At 45.1% G+C, this 24,828-nt stretch overlaps 1 protein-coding gene across 1 annotated transcript in view; it reads left to right on the top strand.

Annotated features, from left to right (window-relative positions):
- The window catches only part of LOC144170479 (adhesion G protein-coupled receptor L2-like), a 29,382-nt gene extending 18,240 nt beyond the window's left edge, over positions 1 to 11,142 (top strand). The window contains exons 9-11 of the mRNA XM_077700310.1: positions 674 to 847; positions 9,309 to 9,527; positions 10,344 to 11,142. Of these exons, the coding sequence (XP_077556436.1) occupies positions 674 to 847; positions 9,309 to 9,527; positions 10,344 to 10,626 (676 nt within the window). The 3' untranslated portion in view covers positions 10,627 to 11,142. The remainder of the gene's footprint in view (positions 1 to 673; positions 848 to 9,308; positions 9,528 to 10,343) is intronic.
- The last annotated feature ends 13,686 nt before the right edge of the window (positions 11,143 to 24,828 follow it).

Here is a 24,828-nt window from a genome sequence, read left to right as displayed (position 1 = left end):
ACGTAAGCTGAGCGACTGCTTTGCTCACCTCTGGGCTGTTTAACATTCAATTGGTTTGCGGTTTCGTATTTATCTTTATTATTAAGGATACATTTTCTGAATGCAGTTCCTAAACAAGACTTCATACGTGATTTCCTTCTACCTGATTGGTCAAAGTGATGTCCGCACATCTAAAATATTTCCCATTTTCAGGATTCCTGGCTTTTTGCAATCCAAACCATCTAAATATCCTGTAAAGACGTACCGTAAAAATTTCGCTTATATGGTGTCGCCTTTTCGGACGTCATTCCTATCACTCGTCTCACTATTTGTCCAAATTATAAGGCTTAATGCCTTTTTATGTAATGCTTTACGCCTTTTTTAATGTAACAACCAACGTGTCAGTGATTTTATCCTTTGAGGCTCAGCAAAGTGCACTGAACTAAGAAAATCTATAGCTCGATCTCTCAAGCCCATAATGCACATGTCCCCCTTTTCCCTTTCGTTTTGTTTTGCTGTTTCATGTAATAGCCTTAATTTTCTTGAGTCCGTTTTCACTGTTCACTAGTAGACATAGCGCATGCATAAAAGTAAAAAAACTGCTTTTAATGATGTGCCACCCCTCCCTTTCTCTTCCACACCCTTCTCTGTTTCCCCTTCTCCACCCCTGCCCTTTCACGGTCAATCGGCGCAGAGTGGACACGGACGCTGGGGATCCGAAGCAGGAGCTGAACTCTCCGGTGATCAGCATCCGCGTGGGCAGTGAAGCCAAAGGACTGGTGCTGGGCGCCCACGTCGAGATGGCCCTGCCCATGCTGCAGTCCGAGGCTGAAAACCCCACCTGCGTCTTCTGGGACACGCTCATCAAGTGAGAGCCCCTTCACACGTCCATTCCTATCCAGGCAGCCTGCTACGAAGTCTGGGCTGGTCATGCTTTGGCTCAAACGTAACAGTCATACTCCCCTTCTCGTCTTGTCTACGGCAGCGTGTGCAGAGCAACTTGCTGATTCAGGGTAATCGTGTGTCACCGGGTCATGGTTACGAAGCCTAAGGCATGCCTGCGTTGAAACGTCGGTTCCAGGCTGGATGCATGCAAGTGGTATTTTGGCTGTACATTATGAATTAATTGCTTCTGGCAGTCAGGTCGTGGCTCACCTTGGCAGAAAACTGTAGCGCGCATGCGCGTAATGTACCCATCTCACTCTTCTTTTGCGTGGCATAGTGGGGACAGAATAAGGATACGGGGGGAAGGGTACGGATAATTGAGATGTGTTTCATTCTTTCTAAAGCTGGCCGAAATTAAGCCACGGAAATTCACTTCAGGTAAAGCACTCAGGGTGGGACAAACGCGTTTACATTTTACGGAATAACACAATCAAGAAGGCCTTCACCGACCTGGAGAAGGCTTATGACATAGTACCCGGGCAAAAAGATTAAGGGAACCCTCGGCACACACAAAAAAAACTGCACATGGTGTTACTGCGTAACTTCACTATTTACCTCGTTAAGGAGGGATATTTGGTTGAAAGAGAAGCTTAATCAAGGCTGAGAATTAAGCCCACTCCTTTTCAGCGCTTGCATGTTATCGGAAAGAAAGCTACAAAAAATGTCCTTGGTACGTACTTTATGGCGACGCCGGTATCCTATGTGCAAGGTCGAAAGATAGCGCAAAACGAAAACAGCGAGATAGTGGAGCAGTGTTGCTGGGAAAAGGTTCGAAAATCACCACAGACCACACGGGTTAAATACCATAATCCAAGGATGGGTCATTTACAACGGGAAACCGATTTGGAAATTGCTCTTAAAGCTATTAAGCGAGGAAATCTGGAGGAGATGGTGGGAAAACCTTCTAGACCTCCTAAAGGATCTAAAAGCATTGTACTGCCAAAAGCTGGCCAATTATTCTCAAAATTTCTCCGGGCTATAAAGTACCCCTATAAAGTACCCCTAATTTAGACTTTCGATATACTGAAGCAAAGAAATTGAGGAAGACATTCACGTAGGCAGTTATAGATCACTCTATTTTGTATTATGATTAAGGGAACGTTGTGAGTTGAACAAGGGATGAACAGCACGATGTGCGACACGTTTCAAACTTAACGGAGTGGGGCATGACTGCTTCGGTAATAGGAACAGGAGGGAGCACGTTGGTGGTGCTTGGGCGCGTTTTACAGCAGTCGCCGCAGGTAGACTTCCGTTCGGCGAACAGACCACGGCGCGATACTCTGGCGTCATCTCTTAGTCGCCCCGCACAGACTCCTATTCATGCCGCGCTGTGTTGGTTGCGTCTCCTCGTCTCCTACGGTTCTCCTCCGCTTTTCTCCTCGCCCTCTTTTCGCTATCACCATCATTCATTCTCCGCTGTGCTCCGCGTTTGCTCTCTGTCATCCTACCTTGTGCCAAAATATCATTCGTTTCGTTACGCCGACGCCGCTCGACTGCAGCAAGAGGCGTTTAAGCTTTGCGCTCTAAAATTATTCAAAGAACCGTTAGTACACGAGAAAGTTGGAATGGAGTAGTAATCACCACTGAAAAGGTGAAAAAAAAATCTTTTATTTATGAGTTAGCCAACAAACGTAGAAGCACATTAAACACTGGCAATGAAACGCCCAGTAGTAGCCTTAACCAGACTTACCTAATATTTTGTTACACATTCCACCGTGGTCATGAACAATTTAACATTATCTTGGGAATTGGTACCACAATCTATAAGCTCTGGCTATACGTCTAAGCCCAGTCTTCACCCGTTCAGAAAATTGCTCAAGCTTTTGTAGAATGCTCTTGCACTACAACCACGCGCGTGAATGTCAGACACGATAATGGTTTCCTGTGTTGCACTTTTTGCCCGCCATGCAGGCAGCCATGCTGTTACGGGAAGCCACATTCCCCTTTGGGAACTTTTACCCCACAACTTGTGTGCATTCCGGCTTTGAATGTTGCCTCTGTCCTCCAAATTGGTTCATCGCTAGGGGTGGTGCAAGTGACGCAAGCCAAATATGCTATGCTAACTGGCAAATGTGTGGATATCTAAAATATCCACTTCAGCAATGAAATAAAGTTATCAGCCGTAAAGCAGTTATTGTGGTAAACAAGGGATGAACCTACACGACTGAAGTAATAACACATATAAAGAAAAAAAAAATGAGTGCGCTAAGAGCACCTATTTCAGTCTTATAAAATTGTGCAAGCTTCTGAACAAGTTTCTGATGCACCTTCGGAACAGTAAAGAAAAACAGAAGAAACGCATTAAAAATTGCAAATCAAGTGTGGCCCACCCAGCCACAGACAAGGCGGCAGAACTTCCTGAAGTGCTTTTAAAACACCCTTGCCTCTTTTAGGCTGCTAGAAGATGTTCTTGCTTCGTGGTATTGTCCTTGAGCTGGGCACCGTTGCAAAGATTCTCTCCCCTGATTTCATCGAAATGATCCCCGTTAGTAACCGTGTGCCATTCTAGCCTCACTTTCTGAATATAAAGCTTCGAACCATGCATTGTGACTTTGCAAAGAATGCGCCGAAGGTCTTTTTGCAATCACGTAGCTCGAATGGATGTTCCAAGAAGGTAATAAAATTCGGAAACTAAGATAAGGCGACCAAATCGCGCCTCCTAGGCAGTTCGCACATTTCGATGAGCGCTACGTTGCTCATTTCGTAAACAGATCGCCTCGTTTATTATAGGGAAACCGAATCCACATTATTCAACTACAAAGAAGCCGCTGGTATCACGAAGCATGTCACACAGAGCGAGCCATCCCGCGCGAGAATTCGTTTGCATGTGTGGTTGGCTGCTTGCTCTTCATGACGACGTCGATTATGCTGTTCCTAGAAAGCGCCCAAGCCAGCGGAATAAAACAAAGCGAGAAATTTGCACATTCCCCAAGAAGGACGGGAGCAATTGGAGTTCTATGGGAACGTCCTTCGTCAAGCAGTGACCGTAGGATTATGTGGACGACGGTGATGACGATAAAGCAACTGATACACAGTGAATAGGGCTTCAAAGGAGCTTTGCCTTTGAAACTATGTGGAGACACATTGGGCTCAAGCCGGTCGACAAAATGGGTTGTTTTTAGGCTTCTAGAGCAAACATTTAGAACCATGATCTTTCTGATATTCAAGAAATTTATTGTGATTGAACTGTAAATCTGATTCCTTAACTACAGATAGCTTAAAGGGACACTGAAGTGAATTTGTCAAGCTCCCGTTTTGCTTGGACTGCGTAGACTGGCTCAAATTAGCACACTTTTCATCGTTTATCCGGTTGACAAATCGGTAATTATTTTACAAAGCGCGAAAGAAGAAAAACTACCATGCGCGGTTTGCGGCGGCCGCACCAACTAAGGCTGTGACGTTGGGAGGAGGGGGCACCGTGATTGGAGGATGCCCAAGGTGAGCAACCAAACAAGTTTCGGTTTCGGTTCTGTAAAACACAACTGGTGGCGTTGTTGGATGGGCATTCTCAATAACTCAGTAATCATCGTACCGCGCTTCTGCCATGTTGTCGGCTGTGAAAATGCATAAAGATAAGCCTCCCAGTACGGCTTGGAATCGTAGCATTCACCAGCCGAGGCCTACGCTGTGCACGGACGCCCTCCGCGTACCCGCAGACGCCCAAATGTCATGCGCTTTTCCCCCATATTTGGAGCTTGCCTCACTCATGCCTGTACCGTAAAAAGCGTGTTCGCACCAGGCCAAGGGTCTGTTCATTCTGGCCTGTGCCCACTGCCCGCAAGCAGTCGGTGCTTATGGCAAGAGCACGCCAACGAGAACTCGCTAGCGCGCCAGTGCCAGCCTGCGCACGTTCTGTGAACTAGTTCGTGGAGCCATGAACGTTGCGGCCCAAAAAAAAGGTGAACTCAATGTAGAAAACATCGGCAGAAAACGAAAAAGTTAACTTACAAAAAAAAAAAAAGAAGCACGTACCCGCGGGGACTCGAACTCGTGACTTGAAAAACACTTGCGACAACACACCTAGCGCCCCAGACGACTAGGCCACGAGACCGGCTCAGCCGACCTTGGTAATATAAGGTATATATTGTACAACACGTTTACACTTTTATATAGTTTTGGCATTTCAAGCAGCTTAGGTGACTATTTGTTGTATTGCGCTCGTGCAGTAAGCGTCCCCCGAGTTTCCACAATAGCTCACGTCTAGCAATTGCATTTCGTAGACGGAAAAGCGTTCGCAGATGCGTAGTCATGCTGCTGACCGCTGTGGTTGTTCGCCCAGCGCAAAAAAAGTGCTTCCCGCACCCTAGTTTTACGCTGTACGGTAAAAATATCAGTTGATTTTATTTCCTTAGTACCTATATTGACTTCGCTGACTCTTCTCCCGCCTTCACGAGGCCTTATATTTTCCTACTGGCGTACCAGTCAGCGAAGCGTCGCATGTGCGCTTGTGCAGCGCTTGTGTGAAGCGACCTTGACTTGGAGCTAGATACAGTGTACAAACCAACCAAGTAAAGAAAGGCACATTCTTCCATTCACAAACGTGTCCTGGCTTCGTTTCAACTGAGCGAACGAATTGCGACGACCCGTCGGCGGCCGGTGGACGAAACGCTGGGCCGACTGACTCTGTCTGAAGGCCGGGGAGCCGTGCAGTTGCGCAGCCAATTGCGAGCTCGGCACCTCCTGACGTCACACGAAAACGCCACAGAAAATGGGCGAGCGTAAAGAGAGGAGGACAGCATTTTAGAATTAATTTTTCTACTAAATAAAATCGCGTAAACGCGCCCAGAGTGGTCGAAACATGGCCTGGGGACTCCGGGCTACAATTTGCGTAGTAATCCCGCAATGTTTACATATTACTTCAGTGTCCCTTTAACACAGACAAATTTTTATTTAGAACATACGATTAGAATGATCGTGAGGCAGAACGAAAAATTCTGATACCTTCAAAAGTGAAAGCAGACGTGTGACGAATTTTAGAGTAGGTCGTAATCGTCATAGTGATTAGCAATAACGTAGGGCTTCACGAAGTTCTTTTCTCTTTTCTGTTTAAGGTGATCAATGCATTCATATTTATTCCTTTTACATGCTTACCCGCTTAGCACCATTTCCAGCTTCCTGCCTGGCCGCACGAGCGTGCTGCACAATCGACCGCGCCCACTTAATAGGGTGTCTCAAAAACAGCAAGGCCCATTTTTGGTAGCATGCCGGCTTGCTGGCGGACTGGTGTGAAAGCTTTCCGGGCTTTTTGTAACAGCAGAGTTGCCGGTGCCGGTTGTACACCCTAAAGCACAATTCTAGCTGCAATGGAACACGATTGCTGCTTTCAAATGGCTAACGCCGAATGCCGCAGATCGCAGGAAGTATGTAGGGAATGAAGTACTAAGCGTAGGAACCATTCTTCAACAAAGGATAATCAAACCCATGCAAAAAAAAAATCGAAGGAACTGGTGGGCTCGCATCTGTGTTCATATCTGTAGCGTGCCTGCGGAAACCAGCACAGGTCTGTCTAAGCCTATGTTAGAGCGAACAGATTTGTTTTTTTATCGGGGCGTCCTATACTCTGACATGCAGCGCAAACACAACGATATTGACGCTGGGGGGTGCAATGGTTAGGGAATGACGGTTTGGAGCACTCACAATCTGGAGCTGGGTGTGTGAACTTCCCCTATGCGGACTGGCCGTCATCCTGCTACTGAAAGATGGCACGAGTACCAGGTGTCATCCAGTTCCTTTCCTGGAGAGACACAATTGCATCGCCCGGGGGCATGGAGAAAAAATGCGTTTCATTCATTTCAAAACACTGCTTTGTGCCGAAACATTGACACCAAATTTAACTAAGACTTCAAACAAATTGCTCTAGGAGAAAAACAGATTAAGCAGTGACCACTTAGCGGCTGCTTTCTGGCCCAGCTTTATGATGTCACAAAGATTTGTTCGTGCGATTGGCGGCCACCGACCAAACCAGCGGCTGCTAGAAACATGGTTGCGTAATTGTAGTGCAGCCTTTAGCTCTGTTTTATCGTACCACTTGATTGCTAAAGTGAAGTTCGCGCCCTGATGACTCTGTTTTGGGGTTAGTCATATTACGTTACTTCTGACGCCATGTAGCGCAAAGCTTAAGTAATTTGTTAGTCAACTTTTTTACAAATTATACGCCATTTGTTGCTGCTAGAATGGAGTCGAGTGAGTTCGCAAAGGCTAGTTCTTTCAAATAAACAAAGTGTTATTGTGGGAGCATAAAGGGCCTGTTTATCGCAAAGGTTGGCGTTGGCGTTGGCGTTGGAGTAGCGGGGCGTCGCAAATTGACAAACGACTCCCAAGCGATTGCGGTGTGTTCCATAGAATGAGCTTCCATTGAAAAAAAAAAGCCGAAGTAAAGGCTCAAGTTGCTGGGCAGCGCCTAAGCCTTCGGAGTGTGTAACTGCGGCGGGTAATGGGGTGTCCTGCGACAGCGTGACACGCCATGTCAAGCCAACTCCGCTAACCTCTCCCAGCGGCGCAACTTGCACCGAAAAAACTGGAAGGAGCACCCAAAGCAGTTCAATGTGAAATTAAGGATTTTGACTTCACAACTCGTACGAAGTGCTTGGGTACCCTCGGGGATATATTTTTTGCCTTCATGGCCCCGTTAAGGACCTAGGCCTCGACTGATCCCAATAACTATCACCAAGGTACTTGAAAGCGTAGCTAGTATACCTCTGACGTAATCCACAAATGGCAAAGCGTCGCTGACCTGAGGAAGGGCGCACATACCTCTGCCCCTACGTATGCTTCTTTTGCCACACCGTGTGCGAAGCCTAAATCTGTCACCCGTTGTCACATATCAGTATAAATACGGAATCACCTACCGTTAACGCGTGACAAAGGGAGTTGGTTTTCCATGCCCAGCTTTCGCCAGTACGAGCGACGATAATGAGTAGGAGTATCAAACGGGCAACAAAGCAACTACGCTTGTGCATTGAGTCTTTCATCGATCTATATTTAGATGCATTTGTGCCTCTTGCAGTCACAACAACACTTGCTTACAAGAAGCACACATTACTTGTATATTTACGTGCCAGTGTCTTCCTGAACGAATAAAAATTTAGACAAAGTATTTCTAAATTAATTGAATTTTTTTCTGTAAAACATCGGTCCGCACACATTGAGTTGTCTCTTTTTCATGACTCGTTGGTCATGCCTCGCGTTTTGTGTCATAGCCCCACAAATTTACAGCCCCGCCACCCACCTACGCTGTGCTTAACTCATTCTTACAAGTTCTTGTTCATCGTGAATTACGTACAAAACGAAGTATTGCACCATTCGTTCGTGTTCACACCAATTTGCTTGCTTATCGAAGGCAATTAAAGTTCTTGCTGATCCTGCATTACGTACAAAGCGAATGAGTGCGCCGTCAGTTCGTGTCCACAATAATTTGGTTGCGCAGTAATTGTAGGTAAGCACGTGTGCTGCAACCAGTTCACATCTACGCAGATGTGAACCGGTTCGCAGATTTGCGCAGATTCGCGCGACATTTAATAGCCATGCTTTACGTAGCTAAACTGAACTTGTTTTCGCCTGGCCTGAGAGCTCCTTAGTGATGCTATATGACAGAAATAGGCCTGGTAGGTCTAGTTGTTCTACTACACGGGTACTTTCTTCTGTTCTCCACTCACGTTTACCCGTTCTTCAAGTGGCCATTTCCCAGATGGTGAGCTTTATCAGCTGCGAGCCCACTCTAGATAGATCCGGCCATGGCACTCGCCGCAGATTGCTATCAGCAGAGCACTCGACATGGATCGAAAACTCGTATCTGCCGTTATAGGTGGCCCAGCCGCCGTTCGCGCTATTAAGGGAGGCAGGTACGCAAAGGGTGCGGTCGGCCTTTCTCCAAAACGTGGATGAGAGTTTGTATTCCAGGAACACATTCTCCTGCTCTCGTTGACCTTTACTGCAGTGGGGGGCATTCTATGAATTTGTGACCTGCCCAAGGAAATGCGACTATGGTTGCTGGGGGTAGTCCAGGCAAGCCTTACCTTTGCCTGCATGATGGGAAAGTCCATCTAGCTTTTTGGTTCACGTATAGCTTCTTGCGCTTCAAGGGCGCGCGGGTGAAGTTGGCTGTACCGCAAGGTGCTTTTTGAGGGCGCGGCTCAAACTTGGAAAGAACCATATTCATACACAGCTTCGCTGTAAAAAGCAGCAGATAAATGACCACACACCTGCTGAACAAGCAACGGCAAGTCTAAGAAGCAATAAACTGCAGAACTTCTTTGTCACACTCCAATTCTAGGCAAAGCTGTCAAGGTCGCTTGACCCGTGAAGGGTTTCTGGTCATACTGAACACAATGGTATCACCTGTACAGAGTTAATAACGCCGTTTCACGGACACGTGTCCCTCGCAGTGAGTGGAGTCCTGACGGCTGCACGGTGGGCCGGCGCAACAGCACGCACGTTGTGTGCTTCTGCCGGCACCTGTCCAACTTCGCCGTACTCATGGACCTGCGTGGCGTTCTGAATAACGACGCGCGGGCCAGCCTTCCCTTCCGGCTCATCACGTGGATTGGCTGCAGCACGTCAGGGGTCTGCCTGTGCCTCTGCGTCGTCGTCTTCGGCTGCTTCAGGTGAACGCTCCCATACCACTCACGCTAGACAGCTATATAGGGTAGTCAGTTCATCCGTAATGCACAAAACACATAACGATTTAATCTACAGCTATCAAGATTTATGCCTTCAGGCTTGTTTTTCCTCGGGCTTCCCAGTTCTTCTAAACTTGCATAGATCTAAGAAGAGTCATCTCATTGTATCATAATATGTAAGACAAGCTTTACGCAAAGCAAAGATTCCACTGTACGAGCGTAAGTCACGGAATCCCATCTCCATCGCCATCAGCGTAATGGTCATCGGGGTGAAGAGCTAGGGCGAATCCACCTCCTCAGGGGTTAGGCTTTATGGCGGAGATTTTTTAAAGAGCTCGACTACGGCAGGTCTCGCAAGGTCATTTATCGCGTCGCAACGACTTTGAGCCCCCGGGGGTTAGTGCGCCAGGTGTGACGTCACGGCATGGGATCTCCTGCGGAGAGGCGCCGCAGCTGCGCTCCCTCGGAGCCTCGCCGCTGCTGTACCACGTGACTAGGCGAGGGTTTAACTGCTTCTTCCCCGGCGCTTGGTCGCTCAGTCTTGCCATAGACGGCTCGCCGCCTCGGCTGTCTGTGCGTGTGCTTCAGCTTTGGCTCGGACTAACTAGGTTTACAAGTGTTCAACATGACCCGTTTTCTTCACATACCCTGACAACAGAACATGAAAGTTGTGTTCTTGTTGAGTAATCCTTTCGCAATACAGGTGTTATCTCCAACCAACCAATCTTTTTCTTGATAGTAATTATTTTTGAATTTTTGACACTGAAGCGGCGTGTCTTTTTTTTCTGCCTTTCCCGGTAGATCTCTTCGCAACACGCGCACGTCAATCCACCTCAACCTGTGCCTCTGCCTCCTAGTGGCAGAAGTGGTCCTCATGTTCGGCCTGGACCAAACGAAGCACAAGGTAGACACCGCGACAATCTGCAACGAGTTGCTCTGCGCTTTTTCAACGCTGTTGGTGCTACTCGAAGTAAGATCTAGGAAGCCTCATTGGCCATTGGCCGGAAAGTTTGCCGATTGCTTTAAAAGCAGTGACAGCAGCAAGCCGTTAAAATTCTACAGCCATGATAAGAAAGAAATGTAACTGATTGATTCATATCATCTGTGCCTCTATACCTACGGATATGACAGCGTGCTTGTGTGACCTGTTGGTGTACCTAATATTACCCGAAACTGAAAACGTAACGCCATTACACGTGTGCTACGCCGCGCGATATATCTGTGTGAGTAACAAAGCTTCGCATCGTTTCAATGTTGGCTGTGTATTATAGCTGAGCGTTTAATAGAAATAAACGCATCACCATGATGTGCCTTGATTAAGTGTGCTTTATGTGCAAGGTGTAGTTTTATTGTTTGCCCAGCCATCCCAAAAGAGTTCTTTGTGGCCTGCAACAGCTCAGTTAAAATTGTAATTGCGTGCTTCTGAGATTTCAGCATTTTTCGCTATTGTTTTGTTCAGAAATTTAGTGTTGCATTTGCTCTTGTCATACAAAATCGGCATTAAACGATTATACCGCTTCGATTGTTCGAGACCTGCGCCTGCCATATGATGACGTTGTATTAACATTCTTGTTGAATAAAGCAATCCTTTGAAACCTTCTGATTCGCATTTTATTGCCCCCTTCCTCCCTCCTCTTCCTATCTCGGGAACTTCCCCTCTGCCTCCATGCACAGACGCTGTGCGCTGTCGTCGCCGGTCTGCTGCACTATTTCTTTCTGGCTGCCTTCTCGTGGATGCTCCTGGAGGGCTTTCACATCACGTTCCTCCTCGTTACTGTGTTCGACACGTGGAGAAAGCGATACCTGCGCTACTATATCTTTGGATACGGCAAGTCAACAACGCTACGAGCATGAGCACTTTATCGTGGATGCATGAGCGTCCTAACTGATGGCTTTATACGGTTCCCATAAAAAAAAACCGACCGTGCCTTCTCTTACACAAAACCATTGAACCAAAATGCAATGCACTTGTTTCAATCTTAGGCTGAGCGGGGTTAAAGGGGCAAAAGGTTAAACCAATATGCCTACTTTTACCTTCGAATTATCAAGTTCGAATTCGGCGCTTTCTCTGCTTTATGGGGCTTGTGCGCGTGCCTTCGTGCGTTTCTCCGTGTGTGTGTGTGTGTGTGTGTGTGTGTGTGTGTGTGTGTGTGTGTGTGTGTGTGTGTGTGTGTTCCTTTTTATTTTGCGTCATTGCAATTATAAATATCCTGCTTCAAAATTCAATAAATTCTCTTCACCACTCGAAAAAAACGATGAGCGCTTGCAAACGAAAAGTTGCCAGGTTTTCTTTTGATAAATTTTCAAATTTGCACGTCAGCGCACTAAGTGTCTGCTTGTGAGAAAAGTGGCGTGTCTGCTCGAAGGGCTTGGCATTACTTTAAAACGGTGAGTTTACTTACCGTGCATCAAACGTCGTCTACAAAGTCTTCTCCCGCCTAAATCTCTACGGACCTCGCAACCACTAATGAGACACGTAATTCGGCACTCAGCATTCGGTATTCGTCATACCAAGGACTCATGGAGGGGTGAACTAAGAAAATTGGGGGGCAAAAAATGCGCTTGGCTAGCTCATGATAGACGTGGTAGAAACTCTTTGACAGAGGCCCTCGTCCTGCACTGGACACAAACGAGGTTATGATCTTGATTATAATAATGATGAGGATGATTATTTGTTTTATCAAGTGTGTAACCCAATTTGTCCGCAGACGCTAATATTATTTTTTTTTAATCCCATGGTAATGTTAGGCGCCCTTATCAAACGGCAAAACGCATGACATGGATGTACACTGCCCGTAATATGTACAAAAAGTTGTCGTAGCTTGCACTAGAGGTCCAAGGCTGGAGTAACAGCAGAGCTGGCGGCCCCTCTGCCGGTGCCGGAGACCCGGCTGCCGCACCTCACAGGCATTTCCTAACTTGGCGCTGAAACTTATCCGTGACTCGCAGGCCCACATTGTTTTGACCGCAGGCTTTCACATCTCTCTCAAAGTGGACCGCGTTAGCACGTGCTAGAACCCGCGGCAACCGGCTTCGCGAACTCGGCGTCTGTGGCGCGAACTCAGCGTCTATGCTTCCCTCTTCAGGCGCGAGCGCACGTAAACCGGCAAGGAGAACAGCACGCGAGAGATCACGCCACGAACGTTGGGCAGAGTGCTCTCGAAGGTCGAGCTGGCCGACGCCGGGCGCTTCTCTTGAGGAGCACGCTCACGTGCGCTCGGCACTTTTTTCTTGCTATTTTTTCCGAGCTCCTCACCTGGAGCAAGCCCACGCGCAAGCCTGGACGATGCTGGGCGCTCCTCACGAGGCACATGCTCCCGCGCGCTCGGCTGGGCTGTTTTCTCCAGTCAGTCGCATGACTAGTAACTCCCGTGCAGTGGTAGGTATACAAAAGCAATAAAGCACGCTAGGGAATAATTTAGTAACAAAACGAATTCGGTTTTTATAAGCGTTCGTCTATAAAAGCCCTGTTTTATATTTTCCGCTCTAAAGTACGGCTAAATAAATTTCATGTAACTTGAAATACTTACCAAGAGCCTCCTCACCCCTTTCCTTACATAATAGACTATCAGTTAATTTTCGGAAAATACCCTGTTTAGTGCATGCACTACATTTATCAAATGAATAGCGCGCTGAGCACTGTTTCGCAAGTCATCTCTTAACTCCTAAGAGTGTATTTGCTTGATATTGCATTATTCTATTCACTCAGAAAAACGTTATGGGAATGACCATCACGTTGGACATTTAGGCAAACCTCGAATCGCCAGTTCTTGAATTGTAACTGCTCAGCAGGCTTCCATGAGAGGTACAACCATCGACATCATTAGCACTTCGCTCCAGACTTTAAACTTCAGAAAAATACAGCAGAGTTATTCTGAAAAAAAAGGAGCCTCAGATGAACCCGTTGAGAGTTCCCGGGATGCACTAAGGCTGCTGGGAGCACATGGGTATGCATGCGTTGTTTTCGACACTTACTTCGCTTCCGACACGCCGGTCCGGTTACGCTGTCTAGACTGTCTATGTAAACTTCCTGTTGAGAGCGCACGCCGACCAGGATAAACATGCAGCGATAGATGGGAGGCCTTCGATGTGCGTGTTGCCGTGGGACTGAAATGCTGGAATTGAACCCACAGCATTTAAACAGCGCGCAAAGCAAGCCACAGGCTCTAAAAACAGATATCCTAGCGAGTCGTCCGAACTCGCACACTGATGCTTATATACAACTCGTACGTTACTCTCGGCTCTGTCAAAAGTAGCAGAAAAAAGAGGTTAACCTTCATCCCCCAATAACTCAGTCATATACCTCTCGAACTATTTCCTTATTTTTGGCCACCAAACCGACCATGCTTCGATCGAAGATTTTTCAAAAGGCCTCATTTGAGCCATCATGAATAACTAACTACAAAACACCAGATAATTTAAGGAAGGCCAGGCATTTAATCGTCCCACAAAACGCTAGCTCCGCTATAGTTTCTTGACTACCGCCCTTTAGTGTTCACTATGTAATCCAAAATAATATGGTGGTCTAAAAGGACTGCAGGAACTGAAACATATCCTTATTTCCACTTATTCACAGTAACTGTTATACTGTTACTGTTCCACACAAAACTGCTCAGAAAATTGAAGGTCTACCGCATCGCAAACAGCACCAGTACCTTGGGAGCACTCAACAAAACCATATTGCTGGAGGTATAATGCACCCGTTACATGGCCCATAGTTATAGTTACCATGCATATGTATGTATATATATGTTCTCATGCCAGTACTCGGATAAACAAGTGAACTTCCTAGACACTACTGTTGTTCTTGACAATGGTAAACTGAAAACCACGCTTAATAGGAAACCCACGGACAGGCAACAGTACCTATACACTAGTCATCACCCACGACACTGCAAACAAGGTTTATTTGTAGGACAGGCGACCAGACTAAGAAGAGTATGCAGTGAAAGCACAGGCTATATAAAAAAACCTAAATTAACTGAAGTCCACCCTGGCGAGCAGGAATCACCCGGTCAGCTCACTGGATATGGCTTACGAAAGAGCACCCAAGCTAGAAAGGGACGAAGTGCTCAAGCAACAACGTCGAAACGAAAGCGTCCGGCCAAATTCTCAAACGCCAAATAACCAAATTCTCAATAACCAAATTCTCAAACGCGCTCCCTAACATAAACAATATCCTGTGGAAATACTACCCCATTCTAGCCAGTAATGACCGACTTAAAAAGACATTCCCGGAAGCCCCAAAAGTTACCTACGGAAGAAATTATAACCTAAAAGACATTTTAGTGCATGCCAAAATTGGCGCTTCCAAGGAACCAGTCATCAGCCCTTGCCTCCGTCCTAGATGCAAGACCTGCAAACATCTGCAGACGGATTGCATTGTCATTAGCACTGTCAGCCAATACGTTCACAAGATTAATTCAAGCTTCAAGTGCAATTATTCTAAAATTGTGTATATGCTAGAATGCTCATTCTGTCAAGAGAGAGAGAATAGTCTTTAATAATACTGGTGAGGTTAGCCTGGCCAAGGCGCCTAGCTTGCTACACCAGATGTATAAAAAAAAGAAGAAATCGATGAAGAGATGATGATAATGACTGTGATGAAGATGACGCGCTCATTAAGAGAGTCCTGTTTAAAGAGTCTGATCAAGTCCTGTGCTTCGCAGGAAAGACAGTAGAGCTTTTGTCGCTCGAGATGCTCGTTTAAAGTTCGTCCAAGGGCCTAGCACGTCACTGAGAGTTAGGCCTCTAGACAGCGGAAGACCCAAGGACACTAAAAGGGACGTTCTGGCGGCTGTATACCGCGTACACTCACACAGCACGTGGTCAGTACATTGGAGTACAGACGGATTGCATTGTCATTAGCACTGTCAGCCAATACGTTCACAAGATTAATTCAAGCTTCAAGTGCAATTATTCTAAAATTGTGTATATGCTAGAATGCTCATTCTGTCAAAAACAGTACATTGGAGAAACGAGTCAACCTATGAACTTACGCCTGAATGGACCTCGGGCCGATGCTCATAACAGGGCCTCCATAGCAGTCGCGCAACATTTCAACCACCCGAACCACAATTCTCGATGATCTCAAGCTCTATATTCTGCAGTCAAACTTTAAGTCTACAAGGAACAGGAAATACAGAGAATCGTACTTAATACATAAATTCAATTTCCTTGAGGCCACTGAAATCAATGCTTCGAAAGGCAGCTTAGAAACCTTACGGTATCTGAATCGAACACAATAATAATAATTCTCTTACAAAAAGTTGGCATCTCGATTCACAACTATGCCTGCCCATCCCAAAAGCTGTTACTTGAACACAATTCCTTTCGTTATTATTTTTTTTTTTCGCCTGTCTTGCTCCTAGCCGATTTCGCCATAGCACGCGCACTCGCCTCCCTCGACCTTCGGCATTTCGGCTTACTATATGCTTTACACACACATACACAAAGGAAAAAAAAAGAAAGAAGTCCTTGAATCTAAGGCAAATCTCCCAGTGGATCGTACCTGCGGATACCCCTTCTATTCTTCTACGAACACAGGCCTCCCCACCCCGAATTCTTCGGACTATACGGGCTGCTGTTGTTTACGAGTTTTCTCTCTTACACGCAGTTCAGTAACCTTGCAATCGCACCCCCAAGACCCCCCCCCCCCCCTTTGGCCCCAAACTTCCCGGAATCCCCCTTTGAGGTCGCCCGGCACCACCGCAGCCCAGCTTAAACCATTCCCCCCCCTCCCCCCCCTTCCTGTTTCTCCTGAGTAAGTAAGTAAGTGAGTAAGTAAGTTTATTTGTGCACTGTAAATTACAGACATTCCTAATTCTGCGCCGCTTAAGCACTAGCGTGCTTGAGTGCGGCACAGGCAGCCGGCATAGTTAACACTCACATCACTCACGTACATAATAAAGTTAGAAACTTTTAAACAATATAAATATTTGAAACCACCAAAAAATTCAACATATGCCTCAGTAACGCATATAAAAATAACGCAACACAAATAGGCATTGTGTGAAAATTTCCTACACCGGTGAACAATAATACTCAAAATATATCACAGCAGTACAAATGCAGATCAATAAACTTGTTGACAAATAAAGCACTTGTCATTGATATCGTGCTATACTTACCGTATTAACAAAACATAACTAAACTCGAAAATCACAAGTAACATTTGCGTACACAGTCCCCATTCTTCCACCGAGACCCTTAAAAAAAACACATACACGCAGCAAGTACATTTCATATCGTTTATAGGCATACATTTTTCAACGTGCGTTTTGCTCGCTTCAATGATGGAATATGCAATGCGCCAATTGGCAGCTTATTAAAAAGGGAAGGAACCTAATACACTCGGCATCGCTTCCCATAATTGGTGAAAATTCGTGGTACGCTGTAATATTCACTTTTTCTCAAACTAAACGTACTCTTTGGTTTGACCAATTTAAACCGATTATCGTAATAACTGTTCACAAAAATTACGTAATCGCGTAACTTTTCCAGTGTAAGAAGATACACCACTTCCAATGGACTTTTCTTGTCTAGATCATTTGAACTAGTACCGCAACATATACTCTTTGCACACTTGAACATTGTTGTATTTATTTGTTTTTTGAGTGTGTCAGAACAAAAACCGTAAAGCGAAATTTCGTATCTTAAAAGCGACTCCTCAGTGCTTGATAAACAGTCTTTCTTAACTTAACACTCATACTGCTTTTAATTTGATACAGCTGAGCAGCAACATAACGTATCTTTTTACTATGCTCTCGACACGAACGCTTCACGACAACGTCTTCCCTCTTTCTCTCTTGCGGAGTCCTGTCGCAATACCATTGACCCACTCTGCTTTTATCCCTCCAGTCTCGCTCTAAACAACCTCCCCCTCTCTCTCCAACTCAATCTCTATCTATAAAGCAGTGTGCCAGAGATGAACCTTGATGCCTTGAAAAAGACAAGTCCCCTTGTCGAAACATTGGCAGAGGTCTGAGGCCGCTACCTTCTCCAAAGTATTATTTCATATATATATATATATATATATATATATATATATATATATATATATATATATATATATATATATATATATATATATATATATATATATATATATATATATATATATATATATATATATATATATAGTAATCCCTCATTATAACGAAATTTCTTAACTCGAACTATCGCTTTATTCGTTATTTCTTCTGGTCCCAACCCGACAGCATGCATTTTAGGCCGCATTACTAGAAGAGCACAATTGGCTGGACCCCCTAGAGCGAAGTGGCTAGCGGAGGTGTCGCCGAGCGGCGGCGACCCAGTGGCGAGTCAGATGGTCAACATCGCCGGTTAACAAGCTGGTGTTTCCCGGGCGATTTTCCCAAGCTGTTCACGCTCGAAATCTGACTTCAGACAAACAGTCAAAATGCGTGGTAGGGTGATTGAATTTTTTCACTGGACATTGGTCAATGGCGTGCACGCGACGCTGTGCGCACACTGACACTTGAAGCGCAGAATTAGCAGTGTCGTCGACAGCCTGGCGAGAAAGAACTTGTTTTCCAAACTTCACGGCTGCACACCTCGGGAAAGAATTGCCCAGTGATCATGTAAAGCCCCTAGTGCAAGACCGGTCAGTTTTCATGATTGCGTTGTGTACCCACAATGAGCGGTTAATCGTTTTTTGAGCTCAACAAACAACCTCAGTTTCGAGCCACGGCATTTGCGGCGCTTTGTAGCGTTCCGTGACGCCCGCACACCCCCCCCCCCCCCCCTATAAAAGTGGCCAGTGCCTTCCCCTCCTCATTCGCTCAGCAATCTGCGAGGCGTTCAGATGCCAGTAATGCTTTGTCCGATTGGAGCAGGGGTTGCTCGCACTCGGAAAGAACATGAAACAGCCAAATCTCACTGGCTTTTTTGCACCTGAATAAAGTTTTTATTCTTATCAGTTGTAGCGCAATTAAAGCTGAATTGTTCTAGCTTTCTCGAGTGGCCGCTTATATCAAAATACCGCTTATAACGAACTTTTTTGCCGTCCCGCTGACTTCGTTATAACGAGGAATTACTGTATATATATATATATATATATATATATATATATATATATATATATATATATATATATATATATATATATATATAGCGAATCAGAAATTGGAAATGAGGGGCTCAGTGAATTAAGACAGTATAAGGTTTGGCAGTCAAGAAAACCTCGGAAAGCAAATGGGGGAATGCAGTAGGTCATAGAAACAGATGAAGAATTTTTTGAGTCAGAAAGAAAGTGGTGAAAAAATGCCCGCCGGGTGGGATCCGAACCCACAACCTCCAGAATGTGTATATATATATATATATATATGATTCCTTGGATTAAAAATAGAATACATGAGTATTGCAAAGCATGCTTACCGCACTGGCAGAGTAGAACCGTGGGCCAGAAAATTAATATGCAGAAAACTAAAGTAATGTTCAATTTGAGATAGGTGGCGAGGCAATAGAAGTGGTAAGCGAATATATCTACTTAGGACAAAATGTGATCCGGGAACCCAACCATGAGGCAGAGATAATTAGAAGGATAAGGTTGGGGTGGAGTGCATTTGGCAGGCGTTCTCAGATAATGAATGTTCGCCTACCATTGTCCCTGAAGAAGAAAGTGTATGACAGCTGCATCTTACCGGTACTCACATGCGGAGCAGAAACTTGGAGGCTCACTAAAAGGGTTCAACTTAAATTGAGGACGACTCAGTGAGCAATGGAACGGATGATGATATGTAACATTAAGGGACGAGAAGAGAGGGTTGTGGATCACGGAACAAACACGTGTTAAGGACATATTATTAGAAATTAAGAAGACGAAATGGTGTAGGCAGGGCACGTAATGCGAAGGCAGGATAAGCGTTGGTCATTAAGGGTAACAGAGTGGATCCCTAGAGAAGGCAAGCGTGGCAGAGGGCGGCAGAACGTTAGATGGGTAGATGAGATCAAGACGTTTGCGGGGATATATTGGTCGCAGTTAGCACAGGACAGGGGTAATTGGGGATTAATGAGCGAGTCCTTTGCACTGCAGTGGGCGTAGATAGGCTGGTGATCATGATAATGATGATGATGACATGAGTTCTAAGACATCTTGGCCCTTAAACACGTTGTTCTCAATCGAGTTGGTCGAGAGCTTTAATTTTGAGGCAACGTGGCTCAACGAAGACACGTGCTAACGGTCGCTATAGTGTCCACAAATATAGCTCAGTTCAATTTATTGAATTGTTGAAAAGATGTCAGGGTTCATTTCCATTGCACTAGTGAGTTGGTTCATTTACAAGCTCCAAATGCATAGATACAAAAAAGGCACACTTATAGGTAAGAAGTATAATATCAGTAATCAAAAGCGAAGACTTTTCACCTCAGACAGTCAAATGTTAGATTGAGCCCTATTGGAATGGCCGCTGATATGTGTTACCCTTCTTTCTCCCCGTAAATTCCGACTGGTATTTTTTTAGTATTTATTTAGTACATACTGCAGGCCCAGTTTGGGCGCAGGCTGTACTGTCAATACAGAGGATATAGCATAAGCAAATAAACAGTACAGAAATGTAGCCGAAAACTACGGCAAACGGAATATCAAACATGGGAACAACAAGACATGAAGAACAAATCAGTATACAAACCAAACAACCGATCACAAAAAAAAAAAAACATTATCTTAGGTCTAGGTAGGAGTGGGCTGCAATGAAGACAAAGGCAAGCAGTTACAGTCCGTTATCATACGGGGTGAAAAGATTACTTAAAAAGGGTAGTTCTGGCGTTATAGAGTGTCAACGATTTTTCATGTCGGTGTCTAGTTAGCCGTGTCACCAAAGGTTGTAGGGACGGCTCAGAATCTAAAGACAACTACCTGTTATACAGCTTAAAAATAAAATAAAGTCTGAGAATTTTTCGCCGCTTTCGAGGGTTTGAATGCCAAGTGCCGTCATTAAATTAGCGGGCGAGTCACTGACTCGATATTTTTATAAGTAATGAAACGTATCACTTTTTTATGGATCCTTTCCAATGCCTGAATATTTAGTTCAGCATGATATTCCCAAACTTCGTATGCATATTCAAGTCGGGGTATAATGATGAAAGTATAAACTAGCAGTTTAGTATCTTACGGAGCACACTTCAGCTTATGCCAAAGAAGGCAAAGTTTACGAAATGCTGATGCACATATGTTCGACACGTGGTTATTGCAACACAGAGTATTTGTCAGTGTGAGCCCAAGATATTTATGTATTTATACTCATTTCCTTCGAGTAAAGGTCAGGATGGAAGAGTATACGTGCAGGACAGGCCGTCTATGCAGTACGTTTGTTCATTATCCTCATGAATGCAGTTTTGACCGCATTTAGCTTCATATCACACTGATCCCACCATGACTGAATATTACGAAGGTTATAAGTAAGTCCCTCTTGGTCTACTTTGCAAGTAATTTCACTAAATATCAAACAGGCAAAAATTTTAATTTGAACTTTGTTACTTCGGCAGCAATGCCACTTATGTAACTAATAATAAGCGAGACAGCAACACACTTCAATGAGGAACACCCGAATTTACTGATGGATGGGTAGAGATTTTAGAATCAATGCTAACAAATTGAGTTGTGTTACCTAAATATGAAGAGATTCAGTTTTTCAAACATTCATGAAGGCCAATTGTTTCCAGCTTGTGAATTAGTTTGCCGTGATTAACTACATCAAATGCTTTGCTGAAGTCTAAAAAATGGCAACTACATGATTTGCTTTATTGAGAACAGTTTCAAAGCTGTGGATGATTGTAGTTAGTTGCGTCATGGTCAAAAGGCCTTTCCTTAACCCATGTTGACAGGGGTGAAGTAAACCATTGATGTTCAGAAAATTGGAGATGTAAGTACCTATAATATGCTCAAGTAATTAAGAATTAGTCAGTGACGAACCTTATTGTCTTTAAAAACTAAGGTGTCTTCGTTAAATTGAGTAATTTTAGGACCCTAGGTGTACAAACATTGCTCAACGTTACGCGAAGTGTCCTTATTATTATCTTGTTGTTGAAGTGCACTCCTGTGTACCTTTGAAACAGCGCAATGAAAAAAGAAAGATCTAGATAGAAATCGCAGTCTCTGCGGCCACGTCGTGCAGTGGAAGCAGGGGAAACTAAGATGTTATCTTTAAAGCTACCTTAATAGCAGTGGACTGGCATTTCCTGTGTTCTTGCGCCGGACGTGCAGTGTAGGCGGAAAGACTGGCGAGTGCACTTAAGGGTCACTAAAAAGAATACTGGATTACTGAAGAAGCTAAGCTTTGTGAACATTTCAGAGGAGGCCTTGATATGAAGGTAAGACAGTGTCACCATTGTGGGTAACCCCACCCGGCTGATTAGTCACAGTAGCCTTTATTGTATTGTTTTTTATGTACACATAGCGGAATGTTTTTTGAGGCAGGGCAACGAAGATGGAATAAAATGTGTTTGCTTCGAGTCGCTGAACTACAGAAATCCTGTGTTTTTAAACAACGCTTTAACTCTTCATCAGCTTTTGCCCCAAAGCAAAGTTGTCGGACACTAGAAACTAGCTTCGAAATAAGTTCGCTACATTGTATACATTGAAAGGCTAATTAAGAATCGGGGTGATAACGAAATAGAACCGACCATATATCTTACAAGAGAACATTTCAACATGCAAAGCGTTTATTTCAAACGCCATCTTTTACTTTTCAATGTCTTACATGTTAAATATCTGCGGCTAGTATATTAGCTCAAAGGGGCCGAAAACATTTCTTTTGCGTTGTTCAACAATTTAAGTTTATCACAGCTCATTTCACCTTTTGTCAGCAAGAAACGACGTTGCTTCCCCAAACGAATTACCGATTGAAAGTCTAACTTGAGTTTTAACCTACCGCAGTCGACTCTCGGTAATTCGAAGTCGCTTAATTGAAATTTTTAGTTAACTAGAAGTGATGTTCCGGTCCCGGCAATTTTACATGCATTTCAATGGAAGCAATTGCTTGGCGGTTCGAAGTTAAAACCGATTATATGGATCAACTGGAAGTGATTTCGAATGAAAAGAATTGAGGTGACCGTAACGTCGCGATAAAGTTTGAAGTTTTTACCGCCAAAACACCGCCGTGCTCTGCACTATGTCTGCGCCATCGAAACTGAGCCAGCGCGCAGTCGTTAAAGTGGTAGGTCAATTGGGACTCGTGCAGGCGTACGCCTCTCTCTCTTTCATTGCAGGTCGTCAACCTTCTTTGTTGCGCACAGTGCCGCGTGAGCAGTTTGCGTGGTGGAAGCTTCAGGATACGAATTCAGCGATAAGTCTCAACTGTCAGGGCAAACCGTGTCGTACGCTCAAATTGGTGACTACAGATTTTGAACAAAGCCATGAAGGGAGACGTGTTGAGGACGAATGGACATGCTGTTGTCGTGCTTTCTGTTTAATTAAAATTTCGGTTTACTAGAAGATTTTCTTAGCGCCCGAGGACTTCGTATTAACAAGAGTCGACTGTAGACTTCAATTTTTTTTTAAATGCAGAGCACTTCAGTAACTCACGATGCCACCCGCGTTGACGTCCGTAGTCCGCACCGCACCCCTCCCTACTATATAAAAAAAAATACTATCCGGCGCCCGGTTTCGATACCTCGACCCTGCGGGCGGAACGCAATGTACATGGTGCTCTACCCACTGCCCCACAAAGCCGACACAGCATGGGGCGCTACGAACGCGCCTTATATCGTTGACTCATTCAGATTACTGCTGACGAGCGCTCTCTCGTCAGCAGTTGCCACAAGTGCAACAACATTAACGTAACGCAAACTACTTAACGTCGTGCGCCCCCGGAAATGCTCTGCATTTGATCGTGCCCCTCGCGAGGGGGATGTTTCACTGCGTCTTCTCTCGGTCGCGGGACCCGTGGCGCCATCTGGCGGAGGCGCGGCACAACTCGTAGCACTTTCTTTGAAACACATTCTCACTTATTTGGGCGCCGACAATGAGGCAGACAGACATACAGACGGACGTAAAATACTGCACAAAGCTCTATTTCAGCCTCTACATTATGGCCAGCGTGGCATTCTATGCAGGTGCCAATGAACGTTGTGTACGTAGGTAATAAGGTATAAAGCAACTGTGAATTGGTTTGAAAGGAAACAAGCAAAGACAGACATTTTGCGTTCTTTGAAAATCGCGGGAAAGCTAAGCTGTTTCTCGCCCTTTCATCCCAAAACCCTTGAATCGAAATGTGTTAGCTTCGTCGGCCCGTGATTGAGCAAGTCGCTACAGCAGTGCGTTTTAATGGTGGCAAAAGCTCGAAAAAAATCATGAGCTATCGAACTCTACGGTAGTGCATGACCAGCGAAACTGGAGTTCTGGCTCAAAACGACGTCCCCAAAATGACGACAGAGGAGCACCTAAATTAAATATGGCGAACAGAAAATTGCTCTGATGGCGGGACCGGTGCACAAAGAAGCTTGAGGAAACCAGAGACGCAAGCGCATAGAACGCCGACAAAGGGAAGGCGCTGTGGATGTAGACATGGCCCATGAGGGGTCCCACAGAGGCAAAGCCTTGAGAAACCTTTTTTTTCGTACTTTACTGATTTTGAACATGGCGTCTATTGAGAACTAATCTAGTCAAAGTGCATATCCAGGTGACGGAACGTATAATCTTGACGTTTACACGATTTGCCAATCTTGAAAATACTTCCTATTAATAAGTAATCTACCCAAAGTGCACATCCGAGTGATGAGACGTATAGACTTCAGATCCAAATGAGTGTTTTGAACGGCGTGCGACTTTGGTGGTGACTGTGCGCTAATAGCACTCTTACTGGGACATTCATTTCCAAGCGCCTCGCGCTGTAGAACGCCACGCGTTTCAAAGAAATGTGACCGCCAGCGAGTGCCGTAAAAACGTGCGAATTAACACTGAAGCACCAAAACTGCCCAGTTCTCCCTTAAACTCAGCAACACACTGCGAACGCCTTCTGGCCCACATGTTAAACACACAAGCGCAGATGTGCCCTGTATACCACGGTCTGACGCAACCATTCTTCGTCTCTGGCTTGGAGTCGCATTCACAAATGCTTCCTCCTAATTGATGGCAATGGCAGCCAGTGAGGCGTGCGAAATCTTTGACACCCTAGAGATCATATGCCAAGTTCTCTGCGAGTGTCCACGTTTTTCATCGTGAAAAGGCAGCTCTCTTAAACTCTCCGGAAGCAAGATTCTCAACGGCAGTTCTCTGAGAAGAAAATCCTGGGCCACTGGCCGTCTCCGTCATCTCCGCGCATGGCGA

Source organism: Haemaphysalis longicornis, unplaced genomic scaffold, assembly GCF_048455015.1.
Source record: "Haemaphysalis longicornis isolate Haplotype H1 unplaced genomic scaffold, Haemaphysalis longicornis Haplotype H1 scaffold_2, whole genome shotgun sequence".
NCBI classification, from domain to species: Eukaryota; Metazoa; Arthropoda; class Arachnida; order Ixodida; family Ixodidae; genus Haemaphysalis; species Haemaphysalis longicornis.
Note: the sequence above shows the minus strand (reverse complement) of the source record. Positions and strands in the feature narration are given on the sequence as shown.